The 20,635-nt window shown below is 47.3% G+C and overlaps 1 protein-coding gene across 1 annotated transcript in view; it reads right to left on the bottom strand.

Moving 5' to 3' along the window:
* LOC111146330 (karyopherin subunit alpha 7) overlaps positions 1-9,417 on the bottom strand; it is a 19,217-nt gene extending 9,800 nt beyond the window's left edge. The window contains exons 1-5 of the mRNA XM_022501841.1: positions 9,352-9,417; positions 8,049-8,177; positions 4,135-4,217; positions 3,373-3,641; positions 1,483-1,565 (exon numbers count right to left, since the gene is read on the bottom strand). Of these exons, the coding sequence (XP_022357549.1) occupies positions 1,483-1,565; positions 3,373-3,641; positions 4,135-4,217; positions 8,049-8,177; positions 9,352-9,417 (630 nt within the window). The remainder of the gene's footprint in view (positions 1-1,482; positions 1,566-3,372; positions 3,642-4,134; positions 4,218-8,048; positions 8,178-9,351) is intronic.
* Between the last annotated feature and the right edge of the window lie 11,218 nt (positions 9,418-20,635).

Below are 20,635 nucleotides of genomic sequence, written 5' to 3'. Positions count from 1 at the left end.
CCACCCTTCCCACACTCTGGGACCCTCCACCTCTCGAGCCATCATCCTGCTTCTGTTTTTCCAGAGTCTAGTGTCAAGGATCATCTCTATTCACTGTCTACCTTGCAGCTTCCATTTGTTCTTCCACCCTTTCTAGTCTGATTTCTGCCCCTACTTCTTGGCATTGAGTGATGAAATCAGCTTCTTCCAAGCCGCCAAATCCAACAGTGTTCTTTCAGTCCTAGAGTTACTGCCCCTTCAGCCATCTTTGGTGCCCCTCTTGGAAGAGCTCTTCATGACACCAAACCTGCATTTCTCTTGCCAAACTTCTCAGTCATTCGGGCAGACTCTGACTGCTGATTGTCAGAGCCCTCGAGACTTGGTCCCAGGCTCCACTCTAGGTCAGGGGTTGGCAAACTTTTTTTGCAGGAGGTCAGAGAATAAACACATCCAGCTTTATGGGCCATAGGGTCTCTGATGCAACTAGTCCTCTCTGCCCTTGTAACATTACAAAAGCCACAGGCAGCATGGGTCTAAATAAATGGCAATGGCTGTGTTCCAATAAAACTTTATTTACAAAAGCAAGCAGCTGGCCCCTGCTCTAGTTGATCCTGCCCAGCTGGATGGCGGATGCACGCATAGTCATCTGGACCTGCGTTATCCATCCACCTGACATTGCTGCAGTGGTGCCTCTTACTCGCTTCAACTTGATGTTTAACTAACGCTGATTCCTTTTTCCCTCCATCTTCCCCATTTCTCCAGGAGAACAACCTAACCTGAAACCAGAGGTCATTCTCCCTTCTTCCTATCCCCCGTGTCCAGTATGGCGGCATCCCAGCTCCGTCTGATCTCATTTTACCAGTAGCCAGAAGGGTCTTCCCAAATATCAGATCACTTCAGTTCCTGCTTGCCTCTGCCAGCGAGTGGATGTCTAAGACCTTCACCCCACTTGTCATCTTGCTCTGCTCTCTCCTTGCAAACTCCCTGGTCATCCCAGCCTGTTACTGGTCCCACCATGTCAGGTCATCTCCCGCCTTGAGGGATGGGTATTCCCTGGGATTTTAGAAGCTACCTTACCTTCATTTTAGTTTGGGGAAAATCTAGAACCAACATTCACCCAAGGGGGTTCCCTGTTGTTGCCACATCAATCAACTTGGACTCTAAGGTTCGAACCTAGACCCAGTACCTAGGAGCAGAACTGGTGACTCATTAACTCTTGTCTGTGCCCATTGAATGGAGAGCTTAGTCACCTACTTTTGCAGGATTGAAAGATTAGAAAAACATTAATGGACCTCTTCCAATGTCCCCTGAAGAAAAATTAGTAGGCCCTTGGGGCCAAATGAGAATCCATCTCTGCCCAATGTGATATTCAGTCCTAGGCCTTACTTCTAACTGCTGTCCTAAGGGGCAAGGCAGCAACCTCATGACCTAGCATTGATTTGAAAGTACTCCAATTTCAGAAACTTGTTACCTAGTTAGTTTTTCTACTTTAAAGATACTTACTGGTATGGTTGATGAAACGAGGGCCAGCAGATATGGAACGGCATTGCTCGAGATAACGAGGTCTCTGAATTCTGGGCCATCACCTACAAATAGATAAAAATGTGATATTCAGGGGACACCTGGGTGGCTCAGTCCGTTAAGTGTCTGCCTTCAGCTCAGGATATGATCCTGGAGTCCCAGGATAGAGTCCCTGGATTTAGCCTCGCCTCGGGCTCCCAGCTCAGCAGGGAGTCTGCTTCTACCTCTGCCCTTTACCCTGCTCATGGTCTCTCACTTGCTCACTCTCTCTCTCTCTCAAATAAAATCTTTAAAAAAAATTTTTTTTAAAAGAATGTGACCTTCAAATAGGGAGCAAAAAGAATCCTGAGCTAAGTGACTAATTTTCTAAAACCCTGTGTAAAGGGTGAGAAGCCAAAACACATCCCCAGGCTAGACAAGTATATAGCATAGCCATGAACTAGATCCTGGGTCTCCATCATGTCCTTTGGGTAGATAGGCCAGAGGTGAAGAGCAGACACCACACAGCAGCAGTCTGTGGACACATGAAGGAGTCAACCAATGGGCCCAGGAAGTGCCCTTGAGACTCTAAATGCTGGTGGCACTTCACAACACAGATCTCAGGAAGATGAAGGCTATTGCAGGCCAAATCGTCTTTCCAGGAGACTTTGGCATGGGGTGGAATCTTCCAAATGCAGCTCAGAATCTAGCCTAAGAGGTGGGTCAATGCTAGCTACCTGCTGTCTGCTTCTCAGGTGAGAAAACTGATTTGAGACCTTAGCAGTCTCCATTTTTAATTCTTCAACCGTTGGGGAGCCTGGGTGGCTCAGTGGGTTAAAGCGTCTGCCTTTGGCTCAGGTCATGTTCCCAGGGTCCTGGGATCAAGCCCCACATCAGGTTCTCTGTAGAGGGAGCCGGCTTCCTCCCCTCTTTCTCTCTGCCTGCTTCTCTGCCTACTTGTGATCTCTATCTGTCAAATAAATAATAAAATCTTTAATTCTTCAACCACCAAGGCAAGGCATAGGTTACTTTAAACCACCCAATTTTGCCTGTTCTTTATTGAACCAAGCAAAACGAGGGACAAAGTCTCTGTAATAGGTGCTTCCTTTCTGCAAGCATTTAACAAGCAGACTTATTTTATATTCTGTGTTTGCTAATCCCAGTATCTGAAGTCCTTGGAGGTCTAATCATACTGTTTGTTTCTGCTGACTCAGTCATGGTGGGTTGTTGATTCTCTGAACTCGAAAATGCTAATATTTGGTTGATCATGATTTATCAAAATCCTGAGGGGCCCAATTGAGTTCATATGCCCCCAGGAGCTTTGTATTTATTTTCAGCCAGGAATCCTGGAGCTTCCAAACCTACAGCACTAACTCTTCATTTTATGCTTTCCTGGACCACGTAGGGAATACAGCATCAAGCCCCAAATTCACGAGGCCATAGTAGGGTTGTCTTTACAGGACAGACCTTTACCCCACATTAAGCAAACACTTTTCTGGTCTGTTCTCTTGGCAACTTTCGCCGGAGGTAGCATTCTTTCAGGCTCCTGGGTGATGCAAGGGTCTGTCCTAAGTACAGCACAGGTCAAAGAATTATCTTTGGTTCATGAAGCCATTAAGACCTGAGGCTGTAGGACCCCGGTATTGACAGATGTCACCAGGCAGCCCATAGCTTCGGTACACACTGCATTATCTGGTTGCACTGGTCATCACTTTAATTCAGAGTCGGACTCTGAACCTAACTCTGGATTTTGGAAAAGCCTGCCGTACTCTTCCCAGCATTTCTAGATATGTATACTGAGAATATAAAATCTTTATGCTGCCCAAAGCACTCCCATAGCATGCCAGACGGCTGCCCACTGGTTTCCTCCCCACCCTGAGGAGAGAGTCTCACCTGCGATATTACCAAGAGCCCACACCGCCTGTTCGCACACAGTCATGTGGGGGGAAGACAGGAGCTCAACCAAAGGTGGGATGGCCCCACCTTCCACAACAGCTTGAGTCTGCTCTGAAGTCCCAGAAGCGATGTTGGTCAGAGCCCAGGCTGCCTCAAACTGCAGGCAGGGGTGAGGCGACAACTTCAGGAACTCCACCAGCCTGGGGATGAGCCCTGCTTCAACAATCAATTTTAGAGGAGGGTTCTTTTCTTGGGACAGCATTTTCCTTTGCAATGAAAAGAGAGGGGGAGGAATATATATGTATGTATGTATGTATATATACGTGTGTGTGTGTGTGTGTGTGTGTGTATGTATATATGACAAGTCATGTGAGGCCGATATTAAGAATCTCCTTTATAAACATTCCTGGCATTCCTAGCTATCGAATGAGACTAAAATCTGGGCCAGAGCTCCTTAATATTCTAAAGTTCAACCTATAGCACTTTGCAGTGATAAAGCAACATTTTTCCCTTTAGGTATTATCTATGAGCGGAGATTCCTATAGAGGCCAATTTAAATTAAGCAATTCATCTCTGACAACACTTGCATATCTTAAGTTGTTCTCAAGGACAGTGTAGAGAAACAATTTAGTCTTGCTTTTGAATGGACTCGCCTCTTATATCATGTGGGCATTTGGCCAGTGCCACGAAACCAAATAGGCCACTGGAGCTCATTTCTAGCTAGGAATTTGTAAACCATAGAAGTCTGTTTGGCAGTACCTGGCTGCCTGGGTGGCCTGGAAACACAGGTCTGGATCTGAGGCATTCACGCCACTGATTATTTCTTGCAGGGTGAGGCTGACCTGCAAGGAGACACACATTCAGGTCAGAGTCTCTGCCCACAGGAACCATGAAGGTCATCTAGTCCAGCCATCTATCTGATTAGAACAGGTTGGCTTGGACAGTATCTCCCAACCTGCACATTGGTCTACGTTAGGGGACAGAAGAACACTTGGTAGTCTTGTAAGTCTCATGGATCTGTGGGACACTCCCCATGTTCTGGGGAAGGGTTAATTCCTATCATCACTTGGATCCCCAGCACCTTTTCATCCCGTGCAGTAAGAATAGGTTAGGGATGACCAGCAAAAATGGCAGAGGAAGTACTTCCAAAATTCTCTCCTCCATAAAAACAAGAAAACCTACACAAGTAGATCAACCTTCCAAACTCTAGAAATGGACCGAAGGCTTGAAGCCATTTGTTTTCTTTGAGCCAAAAAGAGATTGTTCAAGAAAAACAGCTAATCTCAGGAAGAAGGATTCTAGGGAAAAAAGTGCATCAACATATGAACGGGATTATACATCATGACCAACTAGAATTTAATCCAGGAAGGCAAGGGCTGTTCAACATATGAACATCAGTATAGTAGGTCATAGTAATAGGATATAGGGGGGAAAGCACACAATCATCACAGAAAATTCAGGATAAGCATTTGACAAAATTCAGGCACACTTCCATGAAAATAAACATTCAGCAAGCTGGAAATAAAAGGCAATTTCCTCAACCTGATAAAGCCATCTAATAAAACCCCAAATAGCTAGCGCTATACTTAATGGTAAAAGATGGAAAGTTCCCCCTTCAGATCAAGAACAAGACAAGGATGTCCACTCTTGTTATTCAACATCATATTGGAAGTTCCAGACAGATTAATTAGGTAAGAAAAAAAGAAGTCATCCAGATTGGAAAAAGAAGTAAGATTATTGCTATTGGCAAAATTCAAGAACTTGTATAAGGAAGATCCTAAGGAATACCCCCCCACACACACACACACAAATAGAGGTTCAGGTAGGTTTCAGGATTAACATATAAAAATCACTTGTGTTTCTATATGCTAGCTATGAATAATCCAAAATTGAAATTAAGAAAATAACTTTATTTTCAGTGACTTTGAAAAGAATAAAATACTTGGGAACAAATTTAACAAAACTACATGACTTATATGCTGAAACTATAAAAAAATTTAGAGGGGATCTAATAAATTAAAAAATACCTATGATCATGAATTGGAAGACTTCACATTGTCAAGATGGGACTACTCTTAGAAACTGATCTATAGATATGGTGTAATTTCTGATAAATTCTGAGTTATCTTTACAGAAGATATTGACAAATTGGTTCTAAATTGGTTCTAAAATTCATATGGAAATGCAAGAGATCCCAAATAGCCAAAATAATCTTGAAAAAGAAGATTATTCTTGGTTGGAAGACACTTCCCAATTTCAAAACCCACTACAAAGCAATCAAGTCTGTGTTGTGCTGACATAGGAGAAACATATTGATCAATGGAAAAGAACCCAGAGTCCACAAATAAACTCTCACATTTATGGTCAATTGATGTTAGACAAGGGTTTTAAGAACATTCAGTGGGAGAGAGGATGGCCTTATGATGCTGGGACAACAAGGTATCTACATGCAGGATAATGAAGTTGGACCTCTACTCACACCATTTACAAAAATTTACTCAATTGGATAAAAAGGTCTAAACATAAGAGCTAAAACCATTAAACTCTTAGAAGGAAACTTAGACATAAATCTTTGTGACCTTGGAGCACTCAAAGGAGTCTTAAATAGGATATCTAAATCATAAGCGACCGAAGACAAAAGTAGACAAATTGAGCAGTTACAAAATTTAAAGCTTCCATGCTTCAAGGATTCTACCAAGAAAATAAAAAGACAATCCACAGAATAAGAGGAAATATTTGCAAATCATATATCTGGTAAGGGTCTAGTCTCCAGAGTAGATAGTAGATAGTATAAAGAACTCTTACAACTCAACGATAGGACAAATTACTCAAGTTTAAAAATCAGCAAAGCATAAATGGACATTTCTCCAAAGAGATCTACAAATAGCCAATAAGCTCATCAAAAAATTATCATCAGTCGTTAGGAAAACATATCAAAAGTGTAACCATATAGACCTTTGAACCCTCTAGATGTCTATAATCTGAAAGCAGACGACAACAAGCATTGGCAAGAAGGTCAGAATGTACAAAGGTACAGCTACATTGGAAAATAGTCTGTCTACCTATTTGTTTCCTATTGTTACTGTAAAAATCACCACAAATTTAGTGGCTTCAAACAAGATATTCTCTTGATCGGTTTCACTGGACTAAAGGCAGATCTGGCACCTCCTGGAGGCTCTAAGGGAAGAATCGGTCTCCTTCCTTTGTTCAGCTTCTGGTGGGGCCACCTCTGTTCCTTGGCTTGTGACCCTCTCCTTCCATCTTCAAAGCACAACGTGTTAATCTCTGCTTCTGTGGTCCTCTCACCTTCTGCTCTAACTTGTCCTTCACCCTTATTATAAGGACTGATGTGATTACACTGGGCCCATCCAGCTAATCCAGAATAATCTCCCCTTCTCAAGATCCTCCACTTAGTCCTACCTACAAAGTCCCCTTTGTCACACAAAGTAACATTTACAGGCTCTGGGGATTGGGAGATGGAGCTATTTGGGGGAGGGGCATTATTCAGTGTACCATAAGCAGTTCCTCAAAGAGTTAAACTGGATGATCATAGGACGCAGCCATTCTACTCCTAAGTATACTCAACAGAATTGAAAACACGTCCACTCAAATACTTGAGCACAAAGCAGCATTATTCATAATAGCCAAAAAGTGGAAACACAAGCCCACTGACCAATGAATGGATAAACAAAATGTGGTATATCCATACAATGAAAATTTTTTTTTATTTATTTGAGAAAAAGAGAAAGAGAGCACAAGACGGGGAGGGTCAGAGAGAGACGCAGACTCCATGCTGAGCAGGGAGCCCAATGCGGGACTCGATCTTGGGACTCCAGGATCATGACCCAAGCTGAAGGCAGTTGCTTAACCAACTGAGCCCCCCAGGTGCCCCCATATGATGACGTATTAATCTGCTATAAAAGGGATAAAGTACCAACGCATGTTACAACACGGACAAACCTCAAAGACATTACTCTGAGTGAAAAAGTACATATGGCAACTTAGGGATTGTGTACAACCATTCTGTTTGATGACCACTAGCGCATCATTGGATCCACTTGCTGGACTGAACTCATCTCTGTCCCGTAAGAGTCCTGACCCCAGTCAGGTGCAATGATGCATGTGGATGGCTAAGGTGGGACATAGATGGTGGCAGATCACAAAAGGCATGCAGATACAAGGCTACTGGAGTCAAAGAAGAGAAAGTCCCCCATCAGGGCATTCCAGAAAAGATCTGAAAAACAATGTTGGCCTGCAAGTCAACCCAGAACTTGCAATGAGAGAGGCTGGGGTGGATGGAGAATGGAAGACAGAGGACAGCATTCAGGTCCCAGACAAGACTTTAGGTTTAGCGACTGGATTCTTCTAACTGAGAAAGAACATTTGTAACCCCTCATTTCCTATTTTGGCCCAAGTGGTAGCAAGTGAATTTCCATTAGAAGCAGCACCTTGTGTACTGCTCAGAACATAGATCTCAGATCAGTCACAAACCTAACAGACTTCAGCTTTCCGAAACCCACCAGTTCAGCTCGAGTCATCTCTCCACCCCTCTCCTCAAAGACCCTCCATTAGAGCTTGCAAGTGCTGAATCTAGTACACATTTTCCAGTCAGAGAAACTTGCTAAGGATGTATTTCACACCCAACTGTCCTGAACACCACATTCCCAACATACCCCTTTGGTTAGCTGTCCAGAAGCTGGTTCAGGGGAGAAAATGGTGATATTTCTTCTCTTTAAGGCCTGCTCATCTTTCTTGGCCTTGCGGAGTTCCAGGCTGACTGCCATGCGCTGTTGCCGCCGGATCTAGTGAGGAAAAGAAAGAACTGGAGCCCCTAGAGAGCAGGGAAGTCAGGTTCTCACTACATTTCACTTTTAGCACACACTTCAAAGTGTTGGATGTCACTTTTACAGATACAACAGGCTGGAAGAGTTAAGATCACACAGTAAATAGTCTCAGCATGGTGTACCTCTTCCACTTTCTCCTACTACACCATGTCCCCCAAAATTGTCAACCTTCTTCCCAAAGTGAGGGAAGACCTATAGTCTTGGCAGGCCAGGACGCTCTCGTCTGTAGAGCTATCTGAGCAAAGCAACCCATCGCTCCAAGTCTGAGCCCATCCTCCCCAGCGCTGATTAGTCCCTGAGGAGCAGGTATAGGCCTCCCAATTGTGGGGATCCAGGCAGGGCTGGGGGTCTATGAAGTCTATGAAGACATGCCCCACATGACCCTGACCATTTCCATCATTAGGGATCCATCTACAGATCATTCAAGCCTTGATCCTGTCCAGTCCCAGGGGTTTTACTTGGAGGCCAGACTGAGGGAGATTATAGTTAAAAACAAAACAAGGGGCACCTGGGTGGCTCAGTGGGTTAAGCCTCTGCCTTTGGCTCGGGTCATGGTCTCAGGGCCCTGGGATCGAGCCCCGCATCGGGCTCTCTGCTCGGCAGGGAGCCTGTTTCCCCCTCTCTCTCTCTGCCTGCTGCTCTGCCTACTTGTGATCTCCCTCTCTCTGTCAAATAAATAAATAAAATATTTAAAAAAAAAAAAAGATATACCCTTTTTCCTGGATCAGAAGAAATGCAGACATTACTAGCATCGAGAATCCTGGAGGAAATGACCTCTTCTTTAGATCTCTATTTTGCCATATATGCTTTGTCATCCCCATGTCCTGATCCTTCACTCCATTTTTTTTTTTTTTTAAGAGGAGTGGGCACGTGCTTGAGCATACATGCTCGTGAGTAGGGGAAGGGCAGAAGAGAGGGAGAGACTTTCAAGCAGGGTCCATCCTCCGTGCAGAGCCCCTGGGGCTCACTATCACCACCCTGAGATCACATCCTGAGCCAAAATCAAGAGTTGGACGCTAAACCGACTACACCACCCAGGCGTCCCCAACCCCACCCCACTCTGATGCATTTCAACCATGAGACTTTCACTGCACTGCTCCTCCACAGACTGAAGCGGTGGCTGGGTACTCACAGACGCATCTTTGCCTCGGTACTTGAATCTTCTCAGCCTCCCTTCTGGAGCGTCTAAAGTCGGCATATTGACGGGAAGCAGTAATCCACCTGCAGGTAAGACAGTTGCCAGGAGATGGTCAGTGCCCAGCATGTGGGTGCCTATGTCATCAGCCATCCTTGCTGTAAGCCCTGGAAGGTTTCACAGGGGGTTGGTGAGCAGATGCAAGAAGTCAGCTTCCATAGGCATCACCACACTGGCTCAAGAGTCAACGAGCACCATGGGAACCAGAGGAGACCAGCCCTGGGCTGCAGGAGTGAGGGCTACCTTTTGGAGGCAATTCAGCTTTAACCGGGTCTTTGATGGCTTGGGTAGGTTGGAAGGAAAGCACAGAACCCTTTTCTTGTTTGTGCGTCCTCCTCCCTCTCCCCGCAAGGACAATGAGGTCATGCACATCTTAGGTACGATTCCCCAGCCCTTTCACAGTGCATGACATATAGTAAGTAGGTACTCAAGTATTTGTCAGAGGAGGGTGGTGGGTGATAGGTCACAAAGGGAGCTGGTCCCTAATTAGAGGAGGTTATTCAAATTAGGCCACATTTTAACTTTCTATAAGGCAGCGGGGAATGACATTTCTTACAAGGGTGCAAGGAGTACCCATCTGTTTCCAAGTACACAGGCTGAGCCAAACTACATTGCAGAGATGAGAAAACTGGATAAAGACAACCAGAGTCTATTGACTCTATTCTTGAGTGTAGAACAGCTGGGAATGATTTCGGGAGGAAAGACGCATTTAGACACATCAATTTGGATGGGACAGTGTAGACAAGTAGGAGGCTTCCAGAAGTAGAGAGCCAAGACTGAGGTCTTAAGAAGAGAGATGAACTCTGCGAGAGAACAGAACATGAGCTCAGTCTTGGTGACATTCCCTACTAGGGCCCAGAAGAATGAAGAACCAACAAGGGACAAGGAAAAAGAAGGGAATTTGAGTCAGAACAAAAGAATAATAGTGTCCAAGGCCATTGGCAGTAACAGCAGCTACCAGGCTGAGCACAAGTCCCTAAACAAAGTGCCACCAGCCGCCCATAGCTGGGTGGAGCCAATGTGCTGAGCCTCAGAGCGGAGTCATAAGCACCTCAGGCCAGAGAGCAACCACGTCCTATACTTTCATCTACCTTTAAGTAACCTCAAAATCTGCTTTGTAAGGAAGAAAAGTTGCTTTTCAGGACTAAAAGGTAAACCAGAACACTGTTTTTTAATTTTAATTTTTTTTTTAATTTTAAGTAGGCTCTGTACCACACCCAATGTCAGGCTTGAACTCACAACCCTGAGATCAAGAGTCACAGCTCTACTGACTAAGAGAGCCAGCTTCCCCCAGCACATCCTTTTAAAAAAGCCTGGGTGGCTCATTCAGTTAAGTGACTGCCTTCAGCTCAGGTCATGAGTCAGGTCATGAGTCCTGGGATTGAGTCCCGGATCAGGCTCCCTGCTCAGTGGAGTCTGCTTCTCCCTCTGACCCAGCCCCTTCTCACTCTCTCTTACTCTCTTTCAAATAAATAAATAAATAGTTTAAAGAAAACAAACAAGGGGCACTGGGGTGGCTCAGTTGGTTAAGCATCTGCCTTTAGTTCAGGTCATGATCCCAGGGTCCTGGAATGGAGCCCTGCATTGGGCTCCCTGCTCAGCAGGAAGCCTGCTTCTCCTTCTCCCACTCCCCTTGCTTGTATTCTCTGTCTCACTGTGTCTCTGCCAAATAAGTAAATAAAATCTTTTTTAAAAAATAAAAAATAAAAAAACAATAAAACCAGCTCAAGAGTTTTCTATTTGCTTTAATAACCGGGGTTATTAGCTGGGAGTGGAGTTATCAGCTGGGAGTGGAGATTTAGGTTGGAGTGAGGAGCTATACCCTCCATCTCTAAGAGATAAGGCACATGGCATGTTCTTGGTCTGGAGGAGAGTAGTATTAAGGGCTCGGTTCAGGGAGCAATGGGCAAAACACATTTATCACATGCCAGAAATGTCAGACATCTGGGATTAAACGAAGCAACATTAACAGTAAGGTGGGGTTGGGGTGCCTGGGTGGCTCAGTCGGTTAAGCATCTGACTCGGTTCTGGCTAAGGTCTTGATCTTCGGGTCATGATTTGAGTCCCACTTTGGGCTCCATGCTCTGTGGGGAATCTGCTTAGGATTCTCTTTCCCTCTGCCCCTCCCCCCACTCCCACACACTTTCTCATGTGTGCGTGATCCAAAATAAATAAAATCTCTAAAAAAAAAAACATAGTAAGGTAGAGATAGTCCCATTTTACAGATGGGGAAACCATCTCAGAGGTCACTTCCCGAGGAAGCCCAGAGTGCCCACAGCTGTCAGGCATCAGCGTCAGGACTTCAGCCTAGATCTGACTCCTGCGTCCATGGTCGGTATCACCAAGCTTTGCTGCCAACAGGCTGTAAGGAGCTCTGATGAGGAAAACGAGTCACCCCCGTGGGTGGAACTTAACACATGGAGGAGGCATTGGAAATAGGAAAGCACAAGCCTCCGGTGAGGGAGGCCATTTCTGAAATATCCGCTAACGCATTGCTGCTCCATTGCTGTCTCAGTGTCCACGAGACCCTCTGAATGTGCCTCTGTATGAGGCCAGTTTGGTACTAGGGTCTGAAACGCTTTGGTTTCTGACCCAAGGCAGTGCCTGGCTCCAGGACTGTTCCACAAGAACCATTCATCCTTTGGCCACAGCCCAGAGCGTAGGGCCATTAGGGAAACTTGGAAGTGGGTCTGGAGGTTCTTCCCTCAAATATCAAGGGGAAGACGAGTATGGCACAAGCAGAAAAAAGGTCATCTTCAGAGGGAACAGGGTCCGCCCCCTGAAACCACCCCTTCCCAGGGGACAGCTTGAAGGAAGAGTTTGAAAGTCGCAGATGTAGCCAAACCACTCGTTTGGGGACAGTCTGCAAAACGACTTCTGGCTTTCACAGGTTTCTCTCGTCACAGCTCAGAGTGTGCTTCCTTCCCCTCACATTGCTATTTGTGGCATCCAGAAGAACCACTACCCTGTCACCCTTCACCAGTGGCACGAAAGAGCCAAGCTGGAGGCTTTGAGTTAGGCACAAGATCAAAGCCAGAACCTTTCGTCATCAGCTCCCAGAGTCTGAAATCCAAAGAAAGCCAAACTGTTCTTCAGGCAAACAGCACCAACTTAAGGGCTTTATTTACACACACAGCCAGGCCCAGGCCAGCTCTACTCCGCTCCCCCACACACACACACACTAGAGGACCCCCACCCTAGGATCAGGTGGCAGAGGTCCCGCCAAGGGCCACTGGCTATACTCATGGTCTTCCAGGCTCTAAACTAGGGACTCTAAAGTTTTGTTCATGGCACTGAGTCACTTTGGAGCATTACAGGCCATTTTTAAAATACTTTCCTAGACTTAGCCAAGCTTTGACTGTTAGCATCTTTCAAGAACTGAGAACGGTTTTAAATTAAGATCGAAATCATCCAAGAGTTGGCTTCTAGAATGGTATATTTCTCTGATTTTACATTAACACACACTCATGGTGTAGACAATTTAATACCTCAGAAATGTATTGAGCATTAACTCCCATAACCTACCCTCCTCCAAGTTAGCCTTTAAAAACTCACACCCACCCTGAGAGACTAATTATAGAAGGGGAGTTTCATAGACATGGTTTGGCCACACATTTCTCCACTTCCTTATACTGTGGACTTTTTTTTTCCCCCAAGATTTAAGTAATCTCTATGCCCAATGTGGGTCTTGAACTCACAACCCTGAGATCAAGAATCACATGCTCTACCCACTGAGCGAGCCAAGAGCCCCAACTATGGATATCTTTTATGTCGGAATGCTCAGATCTACATCCCTAACAGCCACTTCTTCAAACTCAGTGGGATTTAAGGTAAAACTACACATGGGGTTGGAGTGAGAGTCATTCCCCGGGAAGACCCAATGACCTCACCCCCAGTGTGCACGGGTCAGCAAGCAGGAGCAGCTGGGGCAGGAGTACTGGGAAGAAGAGGCAACCATGGGAGCGTGGAGGCCTGCGGGGGGGGGTTGCCATGGGGTGGCAGAGACCCCACCTTGGTGCTCATGGGGCTTTACCAACATGGACAAGACGTGTCCAGACCCTAAGTTTGATGGAGGGAGACACACAGGTGTCAGGTGTCCCTCCAAGTCTCACACTGGCCCAGAGGGGAAGCAGAGGTCACAGAGGTCACAGCAAGAAAGGACAAAGGAACCCAAGCCCTCTTCCCAGTGATCCTACCTCAGGGTTTGGGAATGCTCTGGGAGGGGGTAGAATCAGCTGGGGATGATTCCCGTGGATGAACATGTCCCAGGAGTTATTTCAGGGAGAGGGAACACAGGTAAAGGTGCAGACACATTGATCTATAGGCTGCTGTATGGTCAGGCTCCCTGTACCCTGCCAGCCCCCATCTGGGCTCTGCAGAGTAAACGGACACCCAGCCATTGCCACATCCTCCTTACCCACCCAGAAAACAAGCCAAGCACCACTTAGCACAATTTCATTAAACTGAGACTGATTTCAACAAGGAGAGACCCAGCCTAGGCCCTCTGGAAGCCGTGCCTCTGAGCAGGCCGCTGACTTTTGCCACGGCAGGGGTAAGGCAAGACTCAGCAGCCTCACCCACCCCCCCGAGCAAGACTAGGAGTCTCGTCAATAACCAGACAGAGGAATCTGGGAGGACACGGCCACATGGAGAGCCCCCGGCACCCACCTACCCACCACTCACCTGGAAGAGAGCCACAGCCTCCAGCCCCCTGACCGGCCTTAAATGCCCTCAGAAGGCAGCAGGTGTTTTGGGGCATTTGACCCTTCCTCCCAGGGTTGGTCTCTGACCAAAATCAATGGATCTTAACTCTAGGTGCAGATTGGAAGCACCCAGGGAGCTCTGAGCTGCTGACCGCCAAGTCCCTAGCCCTGAGGCTGATTGAGTTGGTCCAGGGGGAGGCCCTGATCTCCAGGTGCTTCTCATGTCCAGAAGAGGCACAGAGAGGAGCCTCACGGTTGCCATGGACCTTCGGCTTCGGCGGCGCAGCCTCCCTCAGGGAAGGGGTTTGCGTGCTGGGCATTAAAGGCTCCTGGGATCTGGCTGGATTGGCCTCCTCCTAAAACTGGAGTATTAGGATTAATCCTGCCAGGGAATGGTTGGCAAATGTTTATTCCCAAGGCAAGCAGGGAGACTGGGTGGTGGTGAGAATGGGTTGGCTTCGTATCAAAATGGAAACTGAAACAAAATTTCTCATCTTATTCAACTGGGGCACCTGGGTGGCTCAAGGCACCCAACGCTTGAGCTCAGCGTTGTGAATTCAAGCCCTACATCGGGCATGGAGCCTAGTCTTAAAAAAAAAAAAAAAAGTTAAAGTGCATATGCCTCTAGAAATTTTGGAGCCCCGGGCTGGCTCAGTCCGTGGAGCGTGCAACTCTTGATCTCAGGCTTTGCAGGTTTGAGCTCCACGTTAGATGTAGAGATTATTATTTTTTTTTAAAGATTTTATTTATTTATTTGACAGAGAGAGGGATCACAAGTAGGCAGAGAGGCAGACAGAGAGAGAGGAAGAGAAGCAGGCTCCCCGCTGAGCAGAGAGCCCGATGCGGGGCTCGATCCCAGGACCCTGAGACCATGACCTGAGCTGAAGGCAGAGGCTTTAACCCACTGATCCACCTAGGCACCCGATGTAGAGATTATTTTAAAATAAAATATTAAAAAAAAACAAGTATTTATCGAGTCCTGACCATGGGCCAAGCCCTGATTCTGCAACAGTGATAGGATGACTTGGTCCCTGTCCTTCCATCAGAAGCAGAGATGGGCCCTCTCAGCAGAGTGGGAGCAGGACCACAAAGGGACAACACAGAGCAAGGGAGGTCAGGGAGGGCTTCCAAGAGGAGGTGGTGCCAGAACCAAGTCCTCGGGAAAAGCAGGAATTAGCAGGTGAAAAATTATGAGAAAAATGCTCCAGGCTGAAGAAACAGCATAGGAAAAGGCACTGAAACAAGAAAAGTGGTCATGGTTCTCCTGGGAACAGAGGCCATTCAGCACTGCCAGAGGGTGGGATGCCTGGGTGGCTCAGTAGGTTAAGCGGCTGCCTTTGGCTCAGGTCATGATCTCAGGGTCCTGGAATCAAATCCTGCATTGGGCTCCTTACTCAGTGGGGAGACTGCTTCACTCTCTGCTGCTTTCCCCTGCTTCTGCACATGCTCGCACTCTAACAAACAAATAAATAAAATCTTAAAAAAAAAAAAAAAAAAGATTGCCAGAAGGAGGACAGTGTTAGGTGCCAGAGTAAAGGTGACCCGGTGTACAGGGTGGGGGCAGTGGGAGCCATCCACCATGATCCAGGCACTGAGGGCTTGTACTGTCTATAGGGATTTGAAACCAATGATAAAACCAAGTACAAGTTTGGTGTCTTTTATCACCATGAGCCAGGAATTCTGCAGTGCCAGTGAGCTGCACCCCACCTTGTTAACTCACTCTGAAAGTGGGCTCCCACCCCGAGAGCAGGGGGAAGCCCACCCCAAGGCTTCAACAGTGCTCCTATTTGCATTGTTTTTTCCTTTTTTTTTTTTTTAAGATTTTATTTATTTATTTGACAGACAGATCACAGGTAGGCAGAGAAGCAGGCAGAGAGAGGAGGAAGCAGGCTCCCTGCCGAGCAGACAGCCCGATGTGGGGCTCGATCTCAGGACCCTGGGATCATGACCAGAGCTGAAGGCAGAGGCTTTAACCCACTGAGCCACCCAGCCGCCCCTGTTTTTGCTTTTTTATTATGGAAAGCTCCAAATCTGTAAAAGTTGAGAGAACAAACAAATCCTCAAGTACCGGTCACCCAGGTTCTGCAATTACCACCACCATCTTAATTCTTCTCCTGCCACCTTTTAAACTTGAATTTGTTGATATTTTTTGATGTGTGTGTGTGTGTTTTTTTAAGATTTTATTTATTTAGGGGCTCCTGGGTGGCTCAGTGGGTTAAAGCCACTGCCTTCGGCTCAGGTCATGATCCCAGGGCGCTGGGATTGAGCCCCGCGTCTGGCTCTCTGCTCAGCGGGGAGCCTGCTTCCCTTCCTCTCTCTCTGCCTGCCTCTCTGCCTACTTGTGATCTCTGTCTGTCGAATAAATAAATAAAATCTTTAAAAAAAAAAGATTTTATTTATTTATTAGAGAGAGTGCGTGCGTACAAGCAGGGGGAAAGACCAGGGAGAGGGAGAAGAGGGCTCCCCCGCTTTGCAGGGAGCCTGACACAGGACTCAATCCCAGGACCCTGAGATCAGGAACTGAGCCCGTCAGCCGCTTAACCGACTGAGCCACCAAGGCGCCCCTGTTAGTTCTGTGTTTTAAAGGAAATAGAATTATATTACTTCACCCATAATACTCAGAATGAATCTCTCACACATAAAGACAAAAAACTAAAATGAAAATACCACGATCCCTCCTCACGAAATCCACAACCTTTCTTCCTGTGTCACTTTAGAATATCTAGGTTAGCCTTGGAGATGACAGGCAGATTCCTTCCGGGGTGGGGCCAGGGGGAGGAGGGGCATTCAGGGGGTGAAGGTGGGTGGTGGTGGTGGCAGCGGGAGTGGAGAGAGGAGGGTCGGACCTCACGACACCCTGGTTCCTGGAGGCGAGGGATGGGGAAGCTGGGCTCTGAGTGAGTAAAGCACGGAGCTCCAGGGTGGGACCCTCACATCCAGGTGCCTGGAGGACACCAAGGTGGGGATGCAGCAAAGACCAGTCGGTGCAGAGCTGGGGCAGGACTCGGTGACCCACTGGCAGTGGTAGTGGGTGACAACGACAGAGACACATAAGCTGCTATTGTAGTTTCAAACAGAGGAGGTCGGTGAGTGGTGTTGTCAGAAGAGAGGGCATTCAGGATGACATAAAGGAGGCCTGAACTTGTGAGATCCAAGGCTATCAGAGGAACTGGCCCAGGCCCTCTGTTCTGCCTAAGGCATTGAGACAACCCACCAGTCCCCCTGCACATGAGTAGCCACACAGCTAGAGGGATCCCTTGAACATGGAGCTCAGGTTATACCACTTTGCAGCTCAAACACTTCAATGCTCCCCAACATGCCCGCAATCGCCTTAGAGGCCCCCTGCACTGCCTCGCCCCGCATGCTGTTCCTTCTGGCCTCGCTCCCACCACGGTCGTACTCTAGACACTCCAGCCTCCACGTTGCCCCTCAAATGCTTCAGGCCCATGCTGGCCTCAGGGCCTTTGTACCCGCTGTTCCCTATGCCTCCCTCACTTCCTTCAGGTCTTAGTTTTTGGAGACTATTCCTGGTCACCATGTCTAAAATCAAACCTTACCTCAGCCACACATTTGCATTCCTGTCCAGCTTCCTAGAAGCACTGTTAACATTTAAAATGCAGAACATTTACTTGCTTGTTTATTTTCTGTCTCCTTCTCTGCCACCAACCCCCACGGAACTGGGTAAGCTCTATGACGGTGGGGGTGTTGTCTGTTTTACTTGCTGCTTTATCCCCAATGCCAGGAAGAGTCATTGCTCATTATATTTTTGAATGCATAAGTGGGCACACTGGCCCCAAAGCCAGGCTCTCCCCTCTACCCCCACTGTGTTATAGATGTCCCTCCTCCATCACCCAGAATGTATCCAGGATATACAGTGGGTGTGCTCAGTAACCTTCCCAAGCCAAGCATCAAGCTGGTGTCCTTTGAATAAACCTAATTAGCACACACAGCAGGGCCCACAGGTGCTACATAAAAGACTCAGAGACACGGGAGGAAAAGCACTTTGGATGGAATCTGAGTCCTCAAATAGAAGTCACTTCATCCTCCCCTATGCTTAAGCCCCAATCACGAGTAGTGGCCACACCATCTGACCCGCCAGGAGCCCCACATGGGCTTCCCACTCCCCATTCCTTCCTCCATCAGCCCCATCCTCTACTGAGGCCCACTCCTCAGCCCTCCGGACCTCTGTTCTGCTTATCATGGTGGGCCTTTTACCCACTGGTCCGGCAACGTTGTCCTAGGACACCCGTCCAAGAAACTCTTAACATTAGATTTTCAAGAATGAATTACCAAGATGGGCTTATTTACCTGGATAGTTTAACCTGCCTTGACTCCTCTGATGCAGTAGGAATTACAATCCCATTTCACAGAGCAGGAAACTGAGGCTGTTGACATTGACATGACCTGCCCGAGGTTACATGATGGGGGAAGGCCAGGTCTGTGTGGCCCCATCTTTGCCCCAGTGCCTGGGCCTGTGCTGGGAAGGTGCCTGACTCCCTCCCTTCCTCCCACCCTCCCTCCTTCCCTTCCTTCCCTCTGTCTTTTATGGTGGTAACATACTCAGAACATAAAACTGACCATTTTAACCGCTTTCGAGTATACAGTTCAGTGCATGAAGTACCTTCACACTGCTGGGCAGCTGTCGCCACCATCTGTCTCCAGAACCTTTTCCACTTCCCAAACTGAAAGTCTGTCCCCATCAGACGCTAATTCCACAAGCCCCTCCTCCAGCCCTGGACACCCAACCTTCTACTTCCGGTCTCTGTGAGTTCCACTCCTCTAAGGAGCTCATGTAAGTGGAATCATACAATGCTTGTCATTTTGTGACCGGCTGCATTCCACTGAGCGTAAAGTCTTCAAGGCCCATCCACGTTGCAGCAGATGTCAGGATGTCCTCCCTTCTGACTTCTTTCCATGAAAGAGGAACACTTTTTTTTTTTTAAATGTTGTTGTAGTTAATACTGTTGTTTACAGCGACATCGCAAGTTCAGGGCGCAGGGCAGATGTTCTCTTGGGCAGGGAGGGGCATTTATCATTGAACTTCGTTTATAATGGCCAGGGCAGGGTGGTAATAAAAGCAGGCTGGTTTCTAGTCAGTTTTCATTCTTGTCTCAAATTCGCCACAGTCAATGCACCCCCTTTTTCCCCATATTCCTGGCCAACTGCTCCCACCATCCCCCCCTCAGCTTGGTCCATCGCTGATTATTTATAGATGCCTACTCATCATATCATGATGGAAAAGTTGTTTAAGTAAAAAGGACCCTGGAATTAGAAAGCTGATGTAACAATTCCTCGGGGGGCTTAGGAGAAGTTCTGTGATTGAGGCCAGTCTCTGGGAATCTGCTGGCTCCTGACAAATGCGGCTCCTGACAAATGTAGCCACTGACCTGCCTGTCCTCGGCATGTCGGAGCGCGTGTGTGTGCATGCGTGCACACACAAATGTGTCAGACAGTCCCTGGGGCCTAGGGAGACTTTAACTTCCCAGGATGATGACCCTTAAGGAGCTAATTTTAGATTCTTGGTAGATGCTATTTGGCCCAGAAGCAGGAGATGAGGAAAGGAGATATTAAGGAAAGGAAAAGGCAGGGTGGGAAGACAGCAAAAGAAAACCAAAGGCAGGCTGGTTGTTCATCAGGTCTGCAGGCTCTCTGGTAAAATTAGAACCTGAATTCCTCAGTACAGTCTTTATTTCCTAGAAGTGCGTTCTGTTTAATGGGGCCTAATCTGTGAAGTAGGGCCTGATCCAGCCCCACTGCTCCCAAGGCTCCTCATCTGCCTGATTAGGCTAAGCATTTTCTTTTCCAGGAGGGTGGGGGCGGGGCCTCTGAATATCAGAGGCAGAGATCATACCCAGAGCCCAGGGTCCCGTGCAGCTTTCCTCGACACCGTGTGACCCAAGAGCTGGGCTGTGGACAAGGCTCTGTAGGGACCAGCAACTGGGCACCCACTCTGTGCTGAGTCTGCAAGGTGCAGTAGTGAATCAGACAGGGTCCCTGCCACCAACGAACTTAGAACTCACCTGTCATCACTTGAGCACCTGGGATCTAATAATCACACAAGGTCTTTCTCTCTACCATTCCCGCCTCACCTTGTAACAGCTTGGTGAGATGCATATTATTATAATCCCAGGTAAGGAAGTGAGTTCGGTATTCAAAGACAGCACTGTATGTCTAGCACAATGCTCTCACTCCCTGTAATGGCTCCATGGAGGACATGTTCTCCTCAGAGGGTACAGGAAAATAAGGCCAAGGCTCATTCCAACCAGTCCCTGGCTCCAGAGGGAGTACCTGCTGAATGGACAGATGGATGAGTGAATGGATAGATGGATGGAGGGGTGATGGATGGATGATGGCTGGATGAATGGATGATGGGTGGATGGACGGTGGATTATGGAGGAATGATGGATGGATGATTGATGGATAATGGAAGAATGATGGATGGATGGATGGATGATGCATGATGGATGAGTGGCTGATGGATAGATGAGTGAATGATGGATGACAGATGGATAAATGGA

This window comes from Enhydra lutris, unplaced genomic scaffold, assembly GCF_002288905.1.
Source record: "Enhydra lutris kenyoni isolate GAN:26980312 unplaced genomic scaffold, ASM228890v2 scaffoldscaffold13, whole genome shotgun sequence".
In the NCBI taxonomy this organism is placed as follows: domain Eukaryota; kingdom Metazoa; phylum Chordata; class Mammalia; order Carnivora; family Mustelidae; genus Enhydra; species Enhydra lutris.
The sequence above is the reverse complement of the archived record's forward strand: the minus strand, read 5'-3'. Positions and strand labels throughout refer to the sequence as shown.